The sequence below is a fragment of the Dipodomys merriami genome, unplaced genomic scaffold (assembly GCF_024711535.1).
Source record: "Dipodomys merriami isolate MVZ:Mamm:240054 unplaced genomic scaffold, mDipMer1.0.p SCAF_22, whole genome shotgun sequence".
Classification (NCBI taxonomy): Eukaryota; Metazoa; Chordata; class Mammalia; order Rodentia; family Heteromyidae; genus Dipodomys; species Dipodomys merriami.
Window position 1 is genome coordinate 2,297,625 of NW_027203604.1, and position 18,930 is coordinate 2,316,554.

Consider the following 18,930-nt stretch of genomic DNA (forward strand, 5'->3'; position numbering starts at 1 on the left):
TTCTTTGGGGGTCCAATCGTGGGACCCAAACGCTGGGTCCGGACGCTGTCCCTCAGCTCTTCATCTCAAGGCTAGCGCTCTACCAATTGAGCCACAGCGCCACTTCTGGCTTTTTTCTTTTTGCTTATGTGGTGCTGAGGAATTGAACCCAGGGCGTCATGCATGCAAGGCAAGCGCTCTACCACTGAGGCACCTTCCCAGCCCCGGTTAGTGGTTTTGAATAAGAGTTTTAAGTTCTAATAATAATCATGTCAACTCACTTGCTTATTAATGCCAATATAGCATCTTATTTAAGAGCACATGAATATTTAAGAGCATCTAACAAAGAACGCAGTCACCACTTCTGGAGTCGCTCTTATTCTGAACTCATTTTTATCTATTTAATATAAAAGTCTCATTTTAATGAGTCTCATTTTGTGCTGATATCACACAAAAAGCCAGATAAATGGTTTTCCATGAATGCCAGATAGATGGTTTTCCAGGTCTGGGTGCTGAGTAGAGCTATCATTCGGTGAAGTGATTTCTTTGTACTAAGACTAGAAAGAATATTTATAAAAGTAGGTTTTATGTGGTGTCTTTAATCTCTCTCTGTCTCCCTCTCTAGTGCTAGTCCAGGGGCTGGAACTTAGGGTCTAGGCACTGTCTCTCAACTTTTGCTCAAGGCTAGTACTCTACCACTTGAGCTACAGCTCTACTCCCATTGTTTTGGTGGTTAATTGGCAATAAGTCTCCCAGACTTTCCTTCTAGATCTGGCTTTAAACCATGAGTCTCAGATCCTAGCCTCCTGAATAGCTAGGATTATAGGAATGAACCACCAGCCCTTGGCTATACTGTCTCTTTAGAATACATGATGGTCATTAAGATCTCAAAATTCCATATCTTATCATGTATGAAACCATATTATATTTCAATAGAAATATTTCATTGCTTCACTGAAGTTTCCCAGCTTCTGTGAAATTATCCTCTTATAATTCCTTGTAAACATAAATTATAACACTGTTGGGAAGGGAAAACAATTTTTTTCAAAAAGCACTGGATTGAGTAACCAAACAAGTCTATAAAAAAAAAAAAAAAGAAAGAAAAGAGGGCTGGGAAGTTGGCTCAGTGGCAGAGCGCTTGCCTTGCATGCCTGAGGCCCTGGGTTTGATTCCTCAGCACCACATAAGCAAAAAGAAAAAAGCCAGAAGTGGCGCTGTAGCTCAAGTGGTAGAGCACTAGCCTTGAGCTGAAGAGCTGAGGGACAGTGCCTGCCCAAAGTTCAGGCCCCACAACTGGACCCAAAACAAAAAAAAAAAAAAAAAAAAAGAAAGAAAGAAAGAAAAACTGCCTGGCAGAAATCAATCTAACTCTACAAGGTCAAAGCCAAGGTCAATATGGGTATATATTGATAACAAATCAATTCAAATAATACCCGACATCATACCAATATAGACCTAAGAAACAGCTCTGTCTCTTGTATTAAGTACAGTAATTGAGAATCTTGATTTTATTTCCCTATGTTATGAGACTACCTGGCAGTTAGGCAGTTAGGCATTTAGGGTGAGGAGTTGAAGTTTGCTTTTCTAATTGTTCTTGCAATGCCTTAGATGACCCACTGTGTTATCTGACAAGATGCTGGCCTAAGGTAGCTTTCATGAAGATGGCCACTGGTATTGCTTTGTTAAAACATATTCTTAGGATAGATCTAAACTCAGTAGGGAAAAGTGACATGAATCGTTAATAGTATAACAAGGTACACAAGACAGAAAACAGCCAACAGGGTTCATCAATTTCCTTGACATGGAGGGTCAGGATGTTCACTGAACTATTTAGAAGCAAAGTGATAGCCTATCTTCAGTTTTCAGGAAAGTTGAAAAATGTGTTAAGTATGCATATGTAGAAAGATGGATAAGGTAGGGAGAGGATGAGAAGCACAAATATGAAATGCTAATATTTAGGAGACTCAAGGTAAAGGGCTATGTAATGATTTCTGGACCTATTTTTACAACTTTTATGTAAAGTCTAAAATTATTTCAAAACAATAACTTATATGTGGAATTTTTTTCCTGGGGATGGTACAAACAAAAAAAGTTGAAAAGCAGAGCTATTTGAAAAAGGGATAGAGCTAATATCTTTGAGTCAGTATCTTAAAACTTCTTGTAGAGATTTTAAAAAGAAAGAAAACAGAAGGAAACACAACAGCTCAAGGCTAGCACTCTAGTACTTGAGCCACAGTACCACTTGTGGCTTTTTCTGAGTAGTGTTTTGGAGATAAGAAGCTCATGGACTTTTTCTTCCAGGCCTGGCTTTGAACCTCCATCCTCAGATTTCAGCCTCCTAAGTAGCTAGGATTACAGGCATGAGTCACAGGTGCCTGGTGAAAATTTGTTCTTGACAAGATCAGAAAAGGATTAGAAATCATAAGACTAACAGAGGGGAAAAAAAGCCTCCTTTTTAGGTTGATTCAGAAATCACAGGCAAATATCTAAAAGCATACTTGAGACTACTACTAAGTCCCTAATATCACAAACTTTTATCATGTAGATGCTGACTGCTTCAGTTCCACTACAAAACCTAACAAGCACCCTAAATACAATGTATTGGCGAAAGCTTTTCTGCAGTTAAAACATGCTATTGTTTAAAGGCTCAAGTAAAATTCTGACAAAACTGTGACATCATCTTGTTACTTTCTTATTATAGTAGATTTCAGATTCTTTATTCCAGTGTGGCCATTGACATTTCATACTCTTCTTCTCTCACTATATAATCAACTTAGAGGCAGATGTGACTCGCTGATGCTGACACTTCCCTAATGCTTAGCCATGTATATAGGGACAAAACATTTGTATAATGTGCTAAGTTAAGGACACTTTAATCCTGATTCCCATATTGCATTTGGAATGCAACACAAACATTTCCTTTTTTGGAATAGAACAAAGAGCTCATTGCCTCTTTGCCTCCCACCAGCTAAACTCAGTCGCTTGGAACTTAGGTTCTGTATTAAAGACTCAAAACTCTTTTTGCTGACCTTAGTGTGGCATATAGCTTAAGAAAAATTAACTTTTGTGCCTGCTTTGAGATGGTGCAGGAGAATTTCTTCAGATATTGTCAATCTCAGGAGCATCATTCCCAGGGTGTCTACGAAACACAGAAAGGAAAGATGGTTTTTCCTTTGTCAATACAGTCACAGAGTATGCAGGTAGGTTTTTCTATTCTCTTCCTACTCTGAAATGAGATTTTGAGGTTTAGCATACAAAATAACAGAACAAAGAACAGGAATCTTAGCATTTACTGCATATATTTTAACACATGGTATAATATATATGTTTTTTTAGCTGAAAATAATTACTTAATTCAGCAGCCATCCTTTGTGGGCTGAGTAACATCAGGGCATGAATCCTGTGACTTTTTATTGACACAATTTTGGTGGAGTTGGGACTTAAGAGCACAATTGGTTTGGGCATATTGTATCTGAGTTGTTTGATACAGTTACTTGTAATGATGTGTCCAGATGAAAAAGTTGAATAGATAGAATGAACAGTCTAGGTTTCTAGAACATTGATTATAGGATTCTAAAATTCCTAAGAGTTTTAATAAATCGATCCTTTTAATGTGTATGTGATTTAATTTGAAGCTGGATCAAAACATTAAAAATGGATACCAACATACCCATTAAACAATGCCAGTTTAATGCTGACATTAAATGCAGCTAAATGACCGTGCCAGAATCAAAAGACCCAGAACAACAACAAGAAGAACAACAACAAAATCCTATCTAAAATCTATGTGAACATTTAGTTAAGACTGAGTTTTTTGTTTTTTTGTTTTGGTGGGTCGTGGGGCCTGAACTCTGGGCCTGGGCACTGTCCTCAGCTCTTCAGCTTAAGGCTAGCGCTCTACCACTTGAACCACAGTGCCACTTCTGGCTTTTTTTCTGCGTATGTGGTGCGGAGGAATCAAATCCAGGGCCTCATGCAGGTGCGGCAAGCACTCTACCACTGAGCCACCTTCCCAGCCCCAGACTGAGTATTTTCTATGCAACCATTTCTGACAAAGAAGCACGAGGCTCTCATAAGCTCCTCTGAAGACGCAATAGAATACCTTGTAAATATTTGAAAGTAGTTATCAGTTCCATTACCTGTTTATGATGGGTCTGGTCATGATTAATATTTACCACTATGACTCAAGTCCTGATCCATCAGCCTTCTATAGACTATCTTCCATGGTTGGATTGGTTATTTGGCTACTTCTATGCTACTTCTAGACAGAGTGCCAATGCCAAAGTGAGTGGCTGAGAGTAGTATAGATAGGAAGCAAGTTATTTTATATACTGGCATGCTTCCTTCTATGAAATAGAATAAAAAGAATAAAGGGTAGGAAAAAATTTAGGTCCTCTTTCCGTTGAAATTTGCATAGTTTAATCACTAATCAAGTTGGAAGAATAACAGCAGAGAAGTATAATGAGTGTTTACTATTTATTAGTCAGGATCTCAGCTACTCTGAATATATTAATCACATTGTTAAAATTATGGGCCTAAAGGGATTAGGTAACAAATGGCAGGGCCATTGATGCCTGGAAATAGGTTCTTTCCTACTCTAGAGTCTCCATTCTCTAAGTCTATTTTTTTTTAATCTATTTAACTAGCTTTTAAAAATCAAAACAAATATACTTACTTTAGAGGAACCTGGTCAAAATAAAATAGAAAAAAGTATTGCTAATAACGCCACTTATATTTGTCCTGTTAATGTTAATAGTGTGCATAAATTTCTGCCATATGAACATATATAATCTACTTACCATTATTGGTCATTTAGAATTTTTAACTTTTCCCAATAATATAGAATAGCAAATGCAGACATAAACTACTTTTTTGGTGAATTATCATTTCTTTATAATAGATGCCTATAGTATTACTAGCACCAGAAACTTTTTAATATAGCAAAAATTTACTCTTTTTTTTTTCCTGTGCTGATCCTGGGGCTTAAACTCATGAACTCAGGACCTAAGCATAGTCCCTGTCCCTGATTCTCATCTCTTCACCCACCCCCCCGCCGCCGCCCCTGTTTTGCTCAAGGCTAGCACTCTACTAGTTGAACCACAGCTCCACTTCAGGATTTTTTGGTGGTTAATTGAAGATAAGAAACGTACAGACTTTCCTACCCAGACTGGTTAGATAACAGGATCCTCAGATCTCAGCCTCCCTAATTAGTTATAATTAATTACAGAGATGAGTCACTGTTGTCCAGCCATAAATTTACTTCTAATGGTGCTTCCCAGTGCACACATCTACACAGAGGAGAGTGCTATTTTTGCTAATGCAGCTGATGACCATTATCCTCTCAATTTTCAAGAAAACCTTATTTACAACATCAAACCTACGAAAATGCACTCCGCTTCCTTTGTATTTTATACCTAATAAAGCATACATCTTAAGTTAGGAGTCCAGAGTGTAAAGGTCTGCATGCTGAAGCATTGTTTCACCCCAAGGCAAATGATAACAAATTTGTTTTTTGATGACCTAGGGTTGCCACTTACCAGATACAATAAATACAGGCATCTGAAAACAGAATGGTTTACCATGAGAATCAGTGAAGTCTTCACCATTAAAAACATTCAATTTAAGACTATCAGCTGGCTAGGGTGTCAATGAAGAATCTGTCAGGTGACCTCTAAAGTTTCTATTGTATGATTCTGCAATGTTCTTCTCTATTTCTGGAGACTATTGACTTACTTTGCAACACCAATTGCCAAGGTTTTCTTTTTATACAAACAGAATGACTTTTTAAATGCTGGGCTTTTGGGGGTGGAGGGTTATGTTGGTCAATTTTCTATTCAAAGTCACTACACTCGTAAGTTATGCTTGAGATATAAGTGTGTATATGCACAATATAAATAATAAAAATAGGAAGATCAATAGATCAATAGCTGAGTGTTTGTGGAATCTAGAGAAACAGTCACATCAGTAGTTTTTGATTCTCAATTTTAAAACCAAACATAAATATACAGGTACACAACTATATGGGAAGTACACTTAAAACTAGGTGTTTTTGCATGTGTTCCAAAAGTTTCTACATTATTCTATAAAATAGTATAATGTAATCATTTTGGGGGAGTAGAAATAGGGAAAAAGGATATGGAAAACTTTTTATTTCTTACTTCCTCTTATAGTATTGCATGCATAAGGAGCAGAGAGTTCTCCCTTTAATAATAATACAAAATTTCTTATGCATAAAAGAAATCTTAGAAACAATGCGAACTTCACATCAGTAGCCAGTGGCAGCTATTTTTCATTCAGTTCTCAGCAAAAGAATTTCAAATGTTTCCCAGCCTTCAAAGTTGGGATTTATCACCTTGAGAGAAATTAACTTCCTTCACTTTTTCATTCCCAAGCTTTGATTGGTTGACTCCAAGTTGATATAGACAAGTTAGGTTAAATGTCTGTTACTAAAATACTAGAAGGGGCTGGGAAGGTGGCTCAGTGGTAGAGCGCTTGCCTTGCATGCCTGAGGCACTGGGTTCCATTCCTCAGCACCACATAAGCAGAAAGAAAAAAAGCCAGAAGTGGCACTGTGGCTCAAGCGGTAGAGTGCTAGCCTTGAGCTGAAGAGCTGAGGGACAGTGCCCAGGCCCAGAGTTCAGGCCCCACGACCACCCCCCCCCAAAAAAATACTAGAATTTATAACTTTCATTAATGATTACCAGTGGTAACTGTTATGGTACAATCTTACTATGCAGAATAAGGAAAATGAAGTGCAGATACACCATCACATCAGTGCAAACACAACAGTTTTATACATGCATGTAATACATATGCAGGCAAAACATAGAAAACCACCTCAGAGGATTCACTGCAGACTGTCAGCAAGTTGTTTACTTGGGGATACAGAGTAGGATGGGGAGTAGAGGACCAGATGAACTGAAGCTCTGGTTTTCTCTTACCAAGTACCTGTTTGTTTGTTTAAATAACTATATTAACACTCCATAGGCAAAAAGATGGGGGAAAAAAAAACTATGTTGGAAACAAGATTTCCTCATTTCCTTGATGTCTTTATCCCTAGTATTAAGTGCTCATTTACATAGTTCCCAGCATCTGTAATTCCTCCTAAAAGGCATATTTCCTGTGAAGTATCTACATAATTGTGTCTGTTTGTCTCATGCTTATATCTGATTTCCACTAAGGCATCAGAAGCCTGCAGACTTCTTGGTAATTTTTCTCTGACCAAATTATATTCCTATTTTATCTTTTCAGCAATCTTGAGAATTCATCAAGAAAGATCCTGCCCACTTTCTAGTTTCTACCTAAGGGTATTTAAGTGATAAAAATCTCTTCACCTATTTAAAGCATGCCAAAAACAAGTGTGAGGTTAATTTAATGAAATCATTATCTCCCCTTGTAGGGAATGTAAAATGTTTTTATTTTTACTACAAAAGCAAGCAAGCCATTTAAAATTGGGGCGGGGGGAGGAATGTGGGAAAGATGAATTAGAGAAGGAGAGTGTCAATAAAAATCTAAACTATGTTAAGAACTCTTACATGTTGCTTTGCATCCTATTATTGTCTATGGTTATTTTTTAATATATGTGTGTTTGTGTCTATCTCTAGATGCTCAGTACAAAAGTCAAAATAAGAGAGGAGCAATCAGCTGAAGTATTTGACTACTTTAGTTGTAAGAAAAGATAAGTACTTTAGTGAGATTACAAGCTTCATTATTACTGGCTGCTGGAAATCAGGACACTGTATTTTCCAATCATGTTTTCAAATTGGCACTGCAGAATCCGTAGGACACCATCTCTACATAGGCCCTGACCATACTACAGAATGTGGTATCAGCTCTGCAGAAAATGTATACATATTCCAAACTGTACTTTGTCTTTCTAGTATTCATCTAGGAAAGCAGTCTAGGGGACATGGCTTAGACTCTCCTAATTTCAATTACCTGTTTTTTGTGACTGTATTTATTCATACACCTACACATGTCAAATTTCTTCCAGACTAAATTGATAAAAAAAAAAAAAAAAAAAGAATTTTTACTCTCAAACTAGAAGTATCATAGAGACACACAGTATAAAAAGTTTTTCGGCAGAGTTTCTTCACAGACAAAGAAATAGCAACCAAACTAGAAAGATAGCCAAATAATTAGGAAAAAATATTTACCAGCAAAATATCAGACAAGGGTCTAATATCCATTATATACAGGGAACTCAAGAAACTAACCCCTTACAAATCTAACAAGCCAATCATGAAATGGGCAAGGGAACTAAAGAGAGACTTCTCAGAAGAAGAGATAAAAATGGCAAAGAAACACATGAGGAAATGTTCATCATCCCTAGCTGTAAAGGAAATGCAAAGAAAAACAACACTGAGATACCACCTTATCCCAGTCAGAATGGCCCACATCCTAAAGTCAGCCAATGACAAATGCTGGAGGGGATGCAGAGAAAGAGGAACCTTACTGCACTGATAGTGGGAATGTATACTAATAAACCAGTTTGGAAAACAGTCTAGAGATACCTCAGAAAGCTAAATATAGACCTCCCCTATGACCCAGCCATACCACTCCTAGGCATCTACCCTGAACAACAGGAACCAGTATACAAAGACATATGCACCTCCATATTTATTGCAGCACTGTTCACAATAGCCAAGATTTGGAAACAACCCAGATGCCTCACTACTGATGAGTGAATCCAAAAATTGTAGTACCTATATACAATGGAATATTATGCAGGCATTAGAAAGGACAAAATAATGGCATTTGCAGAGAAATGGCTGGAACTAGAGCAGATTATTTTGAGCCAAGTAAGCCAAGAACAAAGAGACAAATGGCACATGGTCTTCCTGATAGGTGGAGGCTAAAGCCAAAATACAAGAAGATACAGCAAAGTAACAGGACTCTAGAAACAAAGGACAGACACTCATTTTGTCACATTATTGCTAAATGACTCCATTTTCTAGACCATATATATGGTAGATATTTGCACACAACAGAGGAAAGCCAGGAGGAGGAACAGAATAAGTGGGAACAGCCCACACTAAGCAAAAGGAAAGAAATGTAAACATCACCTGATGTGGAAAAAATAATTTGTATTGTCAAAGCTCATAGAATTCACAAACTGTATAGACCATGATAATGACAATTTGCCTTGTGAAAGTTAAAATGTGTTTGTGATTCTAAGTATCACTCTTCCACAATACTATGAAATATGTGAAATTTATATAATCACCTAATCCCGATTAAAGAAAAAAAGTGAGAGAAGGGGTGGGTTAAGAGAGATGGGTGACAATGTTGTCAGACACTTTGTACTCATATACTGTTTTGTAGAATGGGAAATTCTTTGTACAACTACTTAAAGATATAATAATTTTTAAAAAGGTTTTTCATTAGAGAAAAAAAGTACAAAAATGTAAGACCTGAAAATTTGAAACTCCTGCAGGAAAAGTTAAAGATTCTTAAAACTATAAGCAATTTTTAAAAATTGAACTCAGTTATTCAAGAAGTAAGGGTAAGAACTAACAAATGGGGGGTTGGGAAGGTGGCTCAGTGGTAGTGTTTGCCTTGCATGTATGAGGCCATGGGTTCGATTCCTCAACACCACATAAGCAGAAAAAGCTGGAAATGGCACTGTGGCTCAAGTGGTAGAGCACTAGCTTTGAGCTGAAGAGCTGAGGACAGTACCCAAGTCCAGAGTTCAAGCCCTATGATCAACCAAAAAAAAAAAACAAACTAACAAATGGGTCATATCACATTAAAAAGCTTTACCAGCTATTCATCTCACAAAGTATTACTCCCTAGAATATAAATATATCAAAAATAAGCACTAAAAGATGAAATATTACAACTACCAAATGAGGCAATGAATTGGAAAATTCTTAAGGGGTATAAATGATCAATAAATATTAAAATGCTCAACACTTTAAATATAAATGAAATGCAAATCGAAAGCAACACTGAGATTCCATCCTACCCCATTCAGAATGGCTACATCACAAAAACAAAAAACCACAAATGAAGGTGGGCAGGAAACTTTATATACTCTTGGTGGGAATACCCTTATTAGTGCAGCCTTATAGAAGTCAGTATGGAAGTTCCTCAAGCAATTAAATATTAAATATAGAATTACTATATGACCCTGCTTTATGACTCCTGGACATAGACCTGACGGAAAGTAAGTCAGCCTACAACTTGGGAAAGATGAATTAGAGAAGGAGAGTGTCAATAAAAATCTAAACTATGTTAAGAACTCTTACATGTTGCTTTGCATCCTATTATTGTCTATGGTTATTTTTTAATATATGTGTGTTTGTGTCTATCTCTAGATGCTCAGTACAAAAGTCAAAATAAGAGAGGAGCAATCAGCTGAAGTATTTGACTACTTTAGTTGTAAGAAAAGATAAGTACTTTAGTGAGATTACAAGCTTCATTATCACTCTAAGCAGGGAAGAGACAAAAAGATGGGTAAATATGAAAGTATAGCACAAACACATTTGTACAGGACATAGTGGAACCTATATACAATTCTGTAAGAAAGTTTAAGAAAAGGGACCAGTCAGTCTGTCTTTTCAAGGAAGCCATTTGTCTCCATGTCCCCACCCAAGGTAAGAAGCAGGTTGATTTACAGTAAGTAAAGTAACTCTGCAGACTAATAAGTGAATTCATATTTAAAACAATCCCACTATATACCCATAGGGTTTGTTCTTGTGGGTCCCTGAACACTTCACTAGGTACTGAGATAACACAGATGTACATGAGCTATACTTTATTTTGAAGAAAAATTACTGGAAAAATAAAGCACAGTCTACTGAGTTAGATGACATAGTTTCAAGTTATGATTCTGTTCACTAAAATACCTCCATTTTCCTAGTCTAACCTTAGGCTCAAATGATAACAGACATTGAAATGCTACAAAAACTGAGTACAATGAGCAAATATTGGATGAGAGGTTCAAAACCTACATCCAATTTTTATGACAAATTTCGTTATGTGCGTTTCTGTATTTCCTTATTGTAATATAAAATCTCCTTATCTCTAACTTCAAAACAAATTCTTATCATCAGGAAAATTTATTTCCTTCTGAAAACATCCTTGAAGTAATCTTGAATTGGCCAATCATATCAAATCCCTAACTGCAGTTTTCCTTTCTAACATCTTCCTTCCCACATCTTTTATTACATGTAGCTTGTATTAATGAAAGTTTCAACATTAAGTTTAGTTCCAGCCAGGTGCCAGTGGCTCACACCTGTAATCCTAACTACTCAGGAGGCTGAGATCTGAGGACAGTGGTTCAAGCCAGCCTGGGCAGGAAAGTCTGTGACTCTTATCTCCAATTGACCACCAGAAAACCAGAAGTGGCACTGTGACTAAAGAGGTAGAGCACTTACCTTGAGCTGAAGGGCTCAGACAGTACCCAGGCCCATAGTTCAAGCCCTACAAACAACCAAAAAAAAAATCCAAACCCATGTTTCAACCTCTTTCAATATGCCTGCTTCACAGGTCATCTCCCAAATCTGTAAGAGGAGTGACTGTAACATTTACAGGCAAAAATTAAGGAAATTATCTGCAAAAAGTAAGAAAGACCAAGGTGAAATCCTATGGGTATAGATTAATACTTAAATATTGAGACTGACACCCTGCAGTGTATGCTCTACTGTGCCACTAATATAGGCAAAGAAAAGGTGCCTGTATCCCTATTTAAGCATTTTGTTTTTTCCCTTCCCCTCCCCAAACTGGAGAAGTGTATATACAAGATGCAGGACACCGACATCAAATACAGTGAAAACGGGTTATTCCATGGGGGAAGAACATACAAAGAAACAAAAAAAATCACATGGTACATTATAAATATGTTAGGAACAATAGCAAGAAAGATAAAACCACTTGTGTCCCTATCTTGGGGTTCATTTCGCCTAACATCATCTTATCTGGCCATATGTACATAGCTTTGGACCTTTTCTGCTTGTCCCAGACATATACTAGTTGTTGTAAATAAGGGAAACCATAGGACCTATGTTTCTTTGGGCCTGACTTACTTCACTTAATATAATTTTTTCCAACTCTTTCCATTTCTTAACAAATGGGGCAATGTCATTCTTTCTGATGGAGGCATAGAATTCCATTGTATGTATGTATGTGTATATATATATATATATATATATATATATACACACACACACATATATATATATATACATATATATACACACACACACACACACCAAATATCTACTGAGTGACATATGGATTGGTTGGTTCCATATCTTAGCTATGTTAACAGTGCTGCAATAAACATAGTTGTACTGGTAGCTTTAGTCTGGCCTTGTTTGTGATCATTTGGGTAAATGCCCGAAAGTGGGATTGCTGGGTCATAGGGGAGCTCTATGTGGAATATTTTATGAACCTCCATACTGCTTTCCAAAGTGGTTGAACAAGTTTACACTCCCACCAACAATGTAGTAGGGTTCCCTTCTGGACACATCCCCTCCAGCATCTGTTGCTATTAGATTTCTTGATTTTTGCCATTCTAACTGGGGTGAGGTAGAATCTCAATGTTGCTTTGATTTGTATTTCTTTTATGGCTAAAGAAGTTGAGCACGTCTATTGTCCATTCTTATTTCCTCTTCAGAGAAGTTTCTCTTGAGATGTACAAGACACTATGTTGAAAAATGAACTTTACAATTTAGGTGTGTGTGTGGTGGGGAGAGTATAGTTGTGGAGGTGGGAGGGAAGGGAGGCTAGGGGGAAAACAAAGGAGGAGGTAACAATGCTTGATAGGAAATGTGCTCATTACCTTGCTCATGTAACTGTAACCCCTCTATACCGTATTTTCACAATTAAAAAAACATAAAAAAAATAAAAGAAGAAGAAAAGGAGCCTGATTCCTGAAAGTCTCTACAAAAGCTTATGCATAGCTGATGTGTTCTAAGGGCAAGCACAAAGTCTGATCATTCCAGGAGATCAATGAGTAAAAGCTGTGAACAATTTAAATCATAAACATAAAACATGGGATCTTGCAGTTAACATAGCGTTCATCCTACAGGGCAAGAGAGAAATGATCAAGATGTTGTAGCCCAACTGTAGCTCCCTAACTTTTCTATTGAAGAAGCTAGGAGGAGACAGGAGAACCACAGAACTGCATCTGTTCAATGTTTATAACAAAACTGCCAACTCTTTGTAATAACAAATCTGTTACTCTGCAACTATGCTGAAGCTAGGATTTTGAGCACCCACACGAATTATGTAAAATGTGAGGGGAAACTTATCCTCTTGGCAAAGCAACATACCTTCTTCTGATTTCCACATTCTAAATGTTCAAAGCCAGTCTTTGGGAGATTTGTTCTGTGGAGCTCTTCTTTAGGGTACAAAGTTCATCACAGAAACGTGTGTTCTAACATAAATTTTTCTAAGCCGACATCGAAGCTCACACAAAAAATATGATGACTAGTCAATCAACTGAAAAATATACCACTTTTGTCTCTTATTTTATTTTCTTCTTCTTCTTTTTCTACATGCATACGCCAGTCCTGGGGCTTGAATAGAAGGCCTGAACACTGTCCCAGAGGTTTTTGGCTCAAGGTTGAAACTCTACCACTTGAGCCACAGTTCCACTCCTGAATTTTGGGTAGTTAATTTGAGATAAGAGTGTCAGGGGCTTGCCTGCCTGGGCTGGCTTCAAACTATAATCCTTAGATATCTGCCTCCTGAGTAGCTACGATTACAGGCATGAGTCTCTGCTTTAAGTGTGTGTGTGTGTGTGTGTGTGTGTGTGTGTGTGTGTGTGTGTGTGTGTGTGTGTGTGTGTGTGTGTGTGTGTGTGTGTGTGTGCGCGCGCGCGCACCAGTATACCATAATCATTAGACATGGTTGAAAGGAAAAAAATGTGTCAAGCCTGAAATTTTCATTAAGAAAAACAGATGTTCAAGCCTGTCATTAGTAATTTATGCCTATAATCCTAATCTACTCAAGAGGCTAAAATCTGAGAATCACAGCTTAGAGCCAGGCCATGCGGACAAATGTAAAAGACTCATCTCCAATTAGCCAGCAAAAAGCTGGAAGGGAAGGCATGGCTCAACTGGTACAGCACCAACTGTGAGAGGAAAACAAGCAATAGGCCCTGAGTTCAAACCCAGTATTGGCACACACGCAAAAAAACACAAAAATAATATTTAGAAGAAATTTAGAAAATATTCTTAGCTGAAAATAACCAGATTTTTTTTCACCCTATACCATTCTTCATCACACTAGCATGGATATGACACAGGAAAGAACTTACAAATTAGTGCAAGAGACTTAAGAGCCTTAACAAACTACTTGACTTTTTTTTATTTTGTATTTTTAGTACCCAGTTAATTACTAGGTACACACACATATACATACTAGATATATAAATATATATGTAGATATGGAAGTGGGCAAGGTATAGATTAATAAAATCACTTGTAATGCACATGGTACATGAATATGTATTCACATATTCACATACAGATACATGAAGAAATGCACATATGTTTACTTTCAACATCTGTAATGTTCCTAGTGGGAAGAAAATGATTCCTTAGACCTAAGAACTAAAAGTTCTTGGGTAGATGCCTTAAGGATCTGGTGGGAGGATTTTAGGTGGCATCCTAGTGTACTAATAACATGACCTCTGAAGATTGACCTTTGGCACTAGTAGAGTTGCCAAGATGACTTCACCATTCCTTCCTCAAGTCTCCCAACCCCACAAAGATCAAAAAGAGGGAAATTAAGGAAACTGTGTGCCTGTACTGGGGCCTGAACTGAGAACTCAGCATTTTATGCAATCCCCTCAGGTTTTTGCTTGAGGTTGATGCTCTACCATGCGAGAAACAGCTAGCTCCACTTCGGGCTTTTCGGTAGTTAATTGGAGATAAGAGTCTCGTGGACTTTTCTGCTGGAGCTGGCTTTGAATCAAGATCTTCAGATCTCAGCCTCCTGAGTAGCTGGTACTACAGGTGTGAGCCACCAGTGCCCAAAGGAAACTTCTACTTGATGCAAATCCACAGCAGACCGGGTCATTTTTGTACAAAACCTTCCTGTTCAAGCCCTGAGTGACTGAGGCCTACTGTGGAACCTCCACTATTTTAAACAAGTAGAAAACGCTGTTGTTTGTGGTCATTTTCTTCCAAGGATCTGATAAGAGATCATCTCCCACAACCAGCTCAACGCTGTAAAAACACAAAAAGTCTAAGAGAGGCCAAACGACTGGCCTAAGAGCTCACGGCAAGTCTATAAATGCCTAAGCCTAAACACATCCGGAAAAACAAGTATTCTCAGACGCTGCCTTCGCCCCATTGTCCTAGGCAGAGGTCAACGTTTGCGAACGACAGAGAAAACAACTGCGGATTGCAGATCGAGAAAGGATAGGAAGTGGTTATTAGCAAATCCCCGGGCCGGGGTTGGAGGGGGAGGGATCACCTGCTTTCCTGCCTCAAACCAGTGCGACAAGCCTTTCCTAAGCACATCAAGGGCGGGTGGGCCATTGTTTTCAGAACCAGCTGTGAAGACTGAGCGCAGCCAGTGGCCTTGGAACAGCTGCAGCTGCCGCCTCCCGGGGGAGGGGGAGCGGCCTGGGGAGGTAGGGGGAGCCCGGCGCGCAGGGCGGCCAGACCCCGCCGCGCCCCCTCCCGGCAAACGGGGAAGCACGAATACAGTGGATGCCGCGGACTGGGGCCTCCTACTGCACCCACGGAAAGTGCAAACGGCTCGCCCCAGGCTCCAGACGGGGCGCAGGGATGACCCGCCTTCACCAGAGGCTGACGCCTTCCCCACCCCTACCCTCTGGGAGGCTGCGACGGCCAGCCTCCGCCGGCAGAAGTGCGCGCCACCACCCGGTACACACAGTTGGAGGCGACCGGGAAAAGCGGTGGCCATCGGTGACCGAGCAAAGTCCGCGGTAAATAAGCTCAGTCCATCTTGCGTCCCTTCCTCCCCCCTTCCTCTCCCCCCCCCTCCCCGACACACGGCGCGCCCCATCTCCCAGCCCGCATTTCCCACGCGCGCCCCGCGCGCTCCGCCCCGCGGCCCTGGTCTCCCCACCTCCGACCTGGTCCTCCGATCGCCCCATCTTTCAGCCTGACCCCCCCTCCCCAGCTCGGCATCCCCGCCCTAACCCCAGCGGCTCAGAACATCACACTCACCATCTCTTGGCGAAGGAGGTGAAGCTTGGTTTCCAGCCTCTCCAAGGTGCTGGAGTGGCTACGTCGTGGGGAGCTAGAGGTTGGGGAGGACGAGGAGGAGGAGGAAGACGAGGAAGGGGGGAAGCTGCAGTTGCTACTGCTATTGCTACTGCCGCAGCCGTCGCCGCCTCCGCCGCAGCCGCCCCCGCGGGGGTCCCGGTCCCTCTCCCCCGGAACCGGCTCCTCCCCACGGAGGGAGCGCGCCAGGCTCTCGGGTACTTTGCGCCCCAGCTTCAGTTCGATGTCTCTGAGGTCCGGCAGCGGGCCGTCTTCCATGACTTTCTTCAAGATCGGCGATAAGGATGATAATACACGTAGGAGCCGAGGAGAGGCAGCCAAGGCCTCCAAGGCGGCCGCGAGATCACCAGACCCTCGGTCCCCACCTTCCCTCCCGGGGCCGGGTCTCTTATCCTCCGCGCACCCCGGGCGCCGTCCGCCCCATAGCTGCTAACGCAGTGTCCGGCCCTGGGATCCGTACTGGCGGCGGTCGGGCTCCGCCGCAGCCACCCCGGCCTCTGCGACGTTGTCTCCAACACTTGCTAAAACCACTCAGGTCGCTTCTTTCTCCTCCTCCTCCTCCTCGTTCTCCTCCTCCTTCTTTTCGGCCAGTTCCACTGCAAAGTTGAGTTAATTGATGTTGCCAGAAGGATTTATGGAGGGAATGGGGAAGGGGTGGAGGAGGCAAGTATCTTTATACCAAAAGAAAAGCGAAGGGAATCAAGCCTGCTTCAGCATTCTAAGAGGGAGGGAAAAATCATACCTAAAACTGACCATTCACATCCCTGAGCCATTCACTGAGCGTCCATCTGGTAGCTTGCGACATGAAAGAACGCTGTGGCCACACTCTCCGGTCGTTTCATTTTCCAGTCATATGTCTCCAGGCGTTTGGGATATCCTGGGTTGTCAGAAATAATCTCTGGTTAGTGGAAGAGGAGATGGGTCGATCGGTTAGGTTTGGAGGCCGCATGGACCCATCAAAAAAATAAAAAATAAGAACGAGAGAGAGATGGTAATCTTGGCAGAAGTTTCACGGCTTCCTGGAGGCAGAATAAACACCCTCCTTCTCATTTAGACTGTTTGATCCAAGTCATTGTGTTCGTCTGAGCCTCGGAAACTTTAAACTCCGCTGGCAGGTGGACCAAACCAGGGCCAACCCCTCTACCGTATGTCGCCAATAAGAAGAGCAATAGAAATTTCCTCAACCATGCAGCTAATAGCAAGAGTTTCAATAGCCTGCTTTAAGTTGAGAAGATATCAGGTTTTCAGTTTTACAGGAGAAATACCAGCCTAGTACCTACAGCATTCCCAATTTAAAAGGGGGGTGGGGGGGGAGAGCAGAAGAATGACTAAATTTGAGATCCCTTCCTATCTCTCCACATCTTTCCCCAAAACAAACACTTAGCTTTACAAGCCTTTCCTAATAAGTTCACAAAAATAAGAGGAATGGAGGGATTTAGCCAAAAGCTGAATGAAAATGTACAATGAATCGTGACTGTCATAGAAATTTTCAGTATGTCATTGGATGCTGAAGTCAAAGAATCAAACAGCCTATAATATGACTACAGGCATAGCTGTAGCTGTAGAATTTTAGGCAGGGGGGAGGGTTGTTCAGCTGCTGAGATACATCTGTTTTAATTATGGAAGAAAAATGCAGGGAATAACTTGTGAAAAAGTTATCTGCTTTAATCATTTATCTATAATTTTCAACTATTTAACAGAAACTCCAGTTGTACAAATTTGTAATCAGAGATGCTTCTAACATCTAAATTGTTACACACACTACATAGATTAAAGGATTGATTCTGCATGGAGTTTGTGTTGATGAACTTCAAGTAAAAGATATGATTTTCAACCCAGTAAACTACAATTTTCTGGTTCAATTGCAGTATTTCAGAGTTCTAGCCTCTCTGTTATTGGGTTTGGGACACAAATAAATATTTTATGTTCTTGGTCTTCCTTCCCAGACTTCATAATCAAGACCATCAGTCAGGTAGATGCATTCCAGAATATGTTTTAATCATAGCCTCATCTAGGAAACCATCGAAGAGAGAAAACATGGACCTTCTGCATGAGATCTTCCACATCCGGGAGAAAGTTGAATATCATCTCTTGTCCACAAGCCAGTAATTTTCATGTTATTTTTTGTTTTACTCTTAAAAAGAAATGACAAACATCGTCATACATTATTAGGTGACCCAATTCAAGGTTAGAACCATCATTTATGGAATCAAAGGAAAACAAAATTAAAACTCAACTCACTGATAAAACTACAAGTTTGTCCTAAATTTGGAGAACCACAAAGTCATGGCATAAGAATTGTCCCATGACATGTAATTATGAGAGGCTTGTGTTTCAGTCAAGCTTTCATTATAAAACCTTTACAAAGTTCAGCATAGGCCTGGTGAGAATAGCAGCTTACAGTTACAAATCTAGCTTGAACTTGGTCAATAAAAAAAGCATTTATTGTTTAAATGATCATCATTGTAACTATAAAAATGGGGCATTTTTACTATGAGTCACAGATAGTAAAATTGGTACTTGATGCTAAAGATAATGTAGATTTATCTTTAGGTGTTCTACCGTATGAAACATGCCCCCATCCCTTTTTAGTTATTTTTCCGTAAAGAGCCAACTGTTTCTGCTCTCAGAGGGAGACCCTCACACTTACCTACTGCCCCCTGAAGCTGGGAACGGGTGAGTCACCCCTTCTGCTCTTTTCTTGCTTTTGTAATAAGCAGAAAAGAAAAAAAAATAAACT

The 18,930-nt window shown here is 39.9% G+C and overlaps 1 protein-coding gene across 2 annotated transcripts in view; it reads right to left on the reverse strand.

The window, feature by feature from the left end:
* The window catches only part of Lurap1l (leucine rich adaptor protein 1 like), a 43,658-nt gene extending 26,375 nt beyond the window's left edge, over positions 1 to 17,283 (reverse strand). Inside the window, exons 1-2 of one of the 2 annotated variants that reach the window (XM_070033179.1) lie at positions 16,933 to 17,283; positions 16,134 to 16,786 (exon numbers count right to left, since the gene is read on the reverse strand). In XM_070033179.1, coding sequence (XP_069889280.1) covers positions 16,134 to 16,448 — 315 coding nt within the window. In that variant the 5' untranslated portion in view covers positions 16,449 to 16,786; positions 16,933 to 17,283. Of the gene's footprint in view, positions 1 to 16,133 lie in introns of both variants that reach the window. The other variant, XM_070033178.1, reaches the window with a different exon arrangement.
* Between the last annotated feature and the right edge of the window lie 1,647 nt (positions 17,284 to 18,930).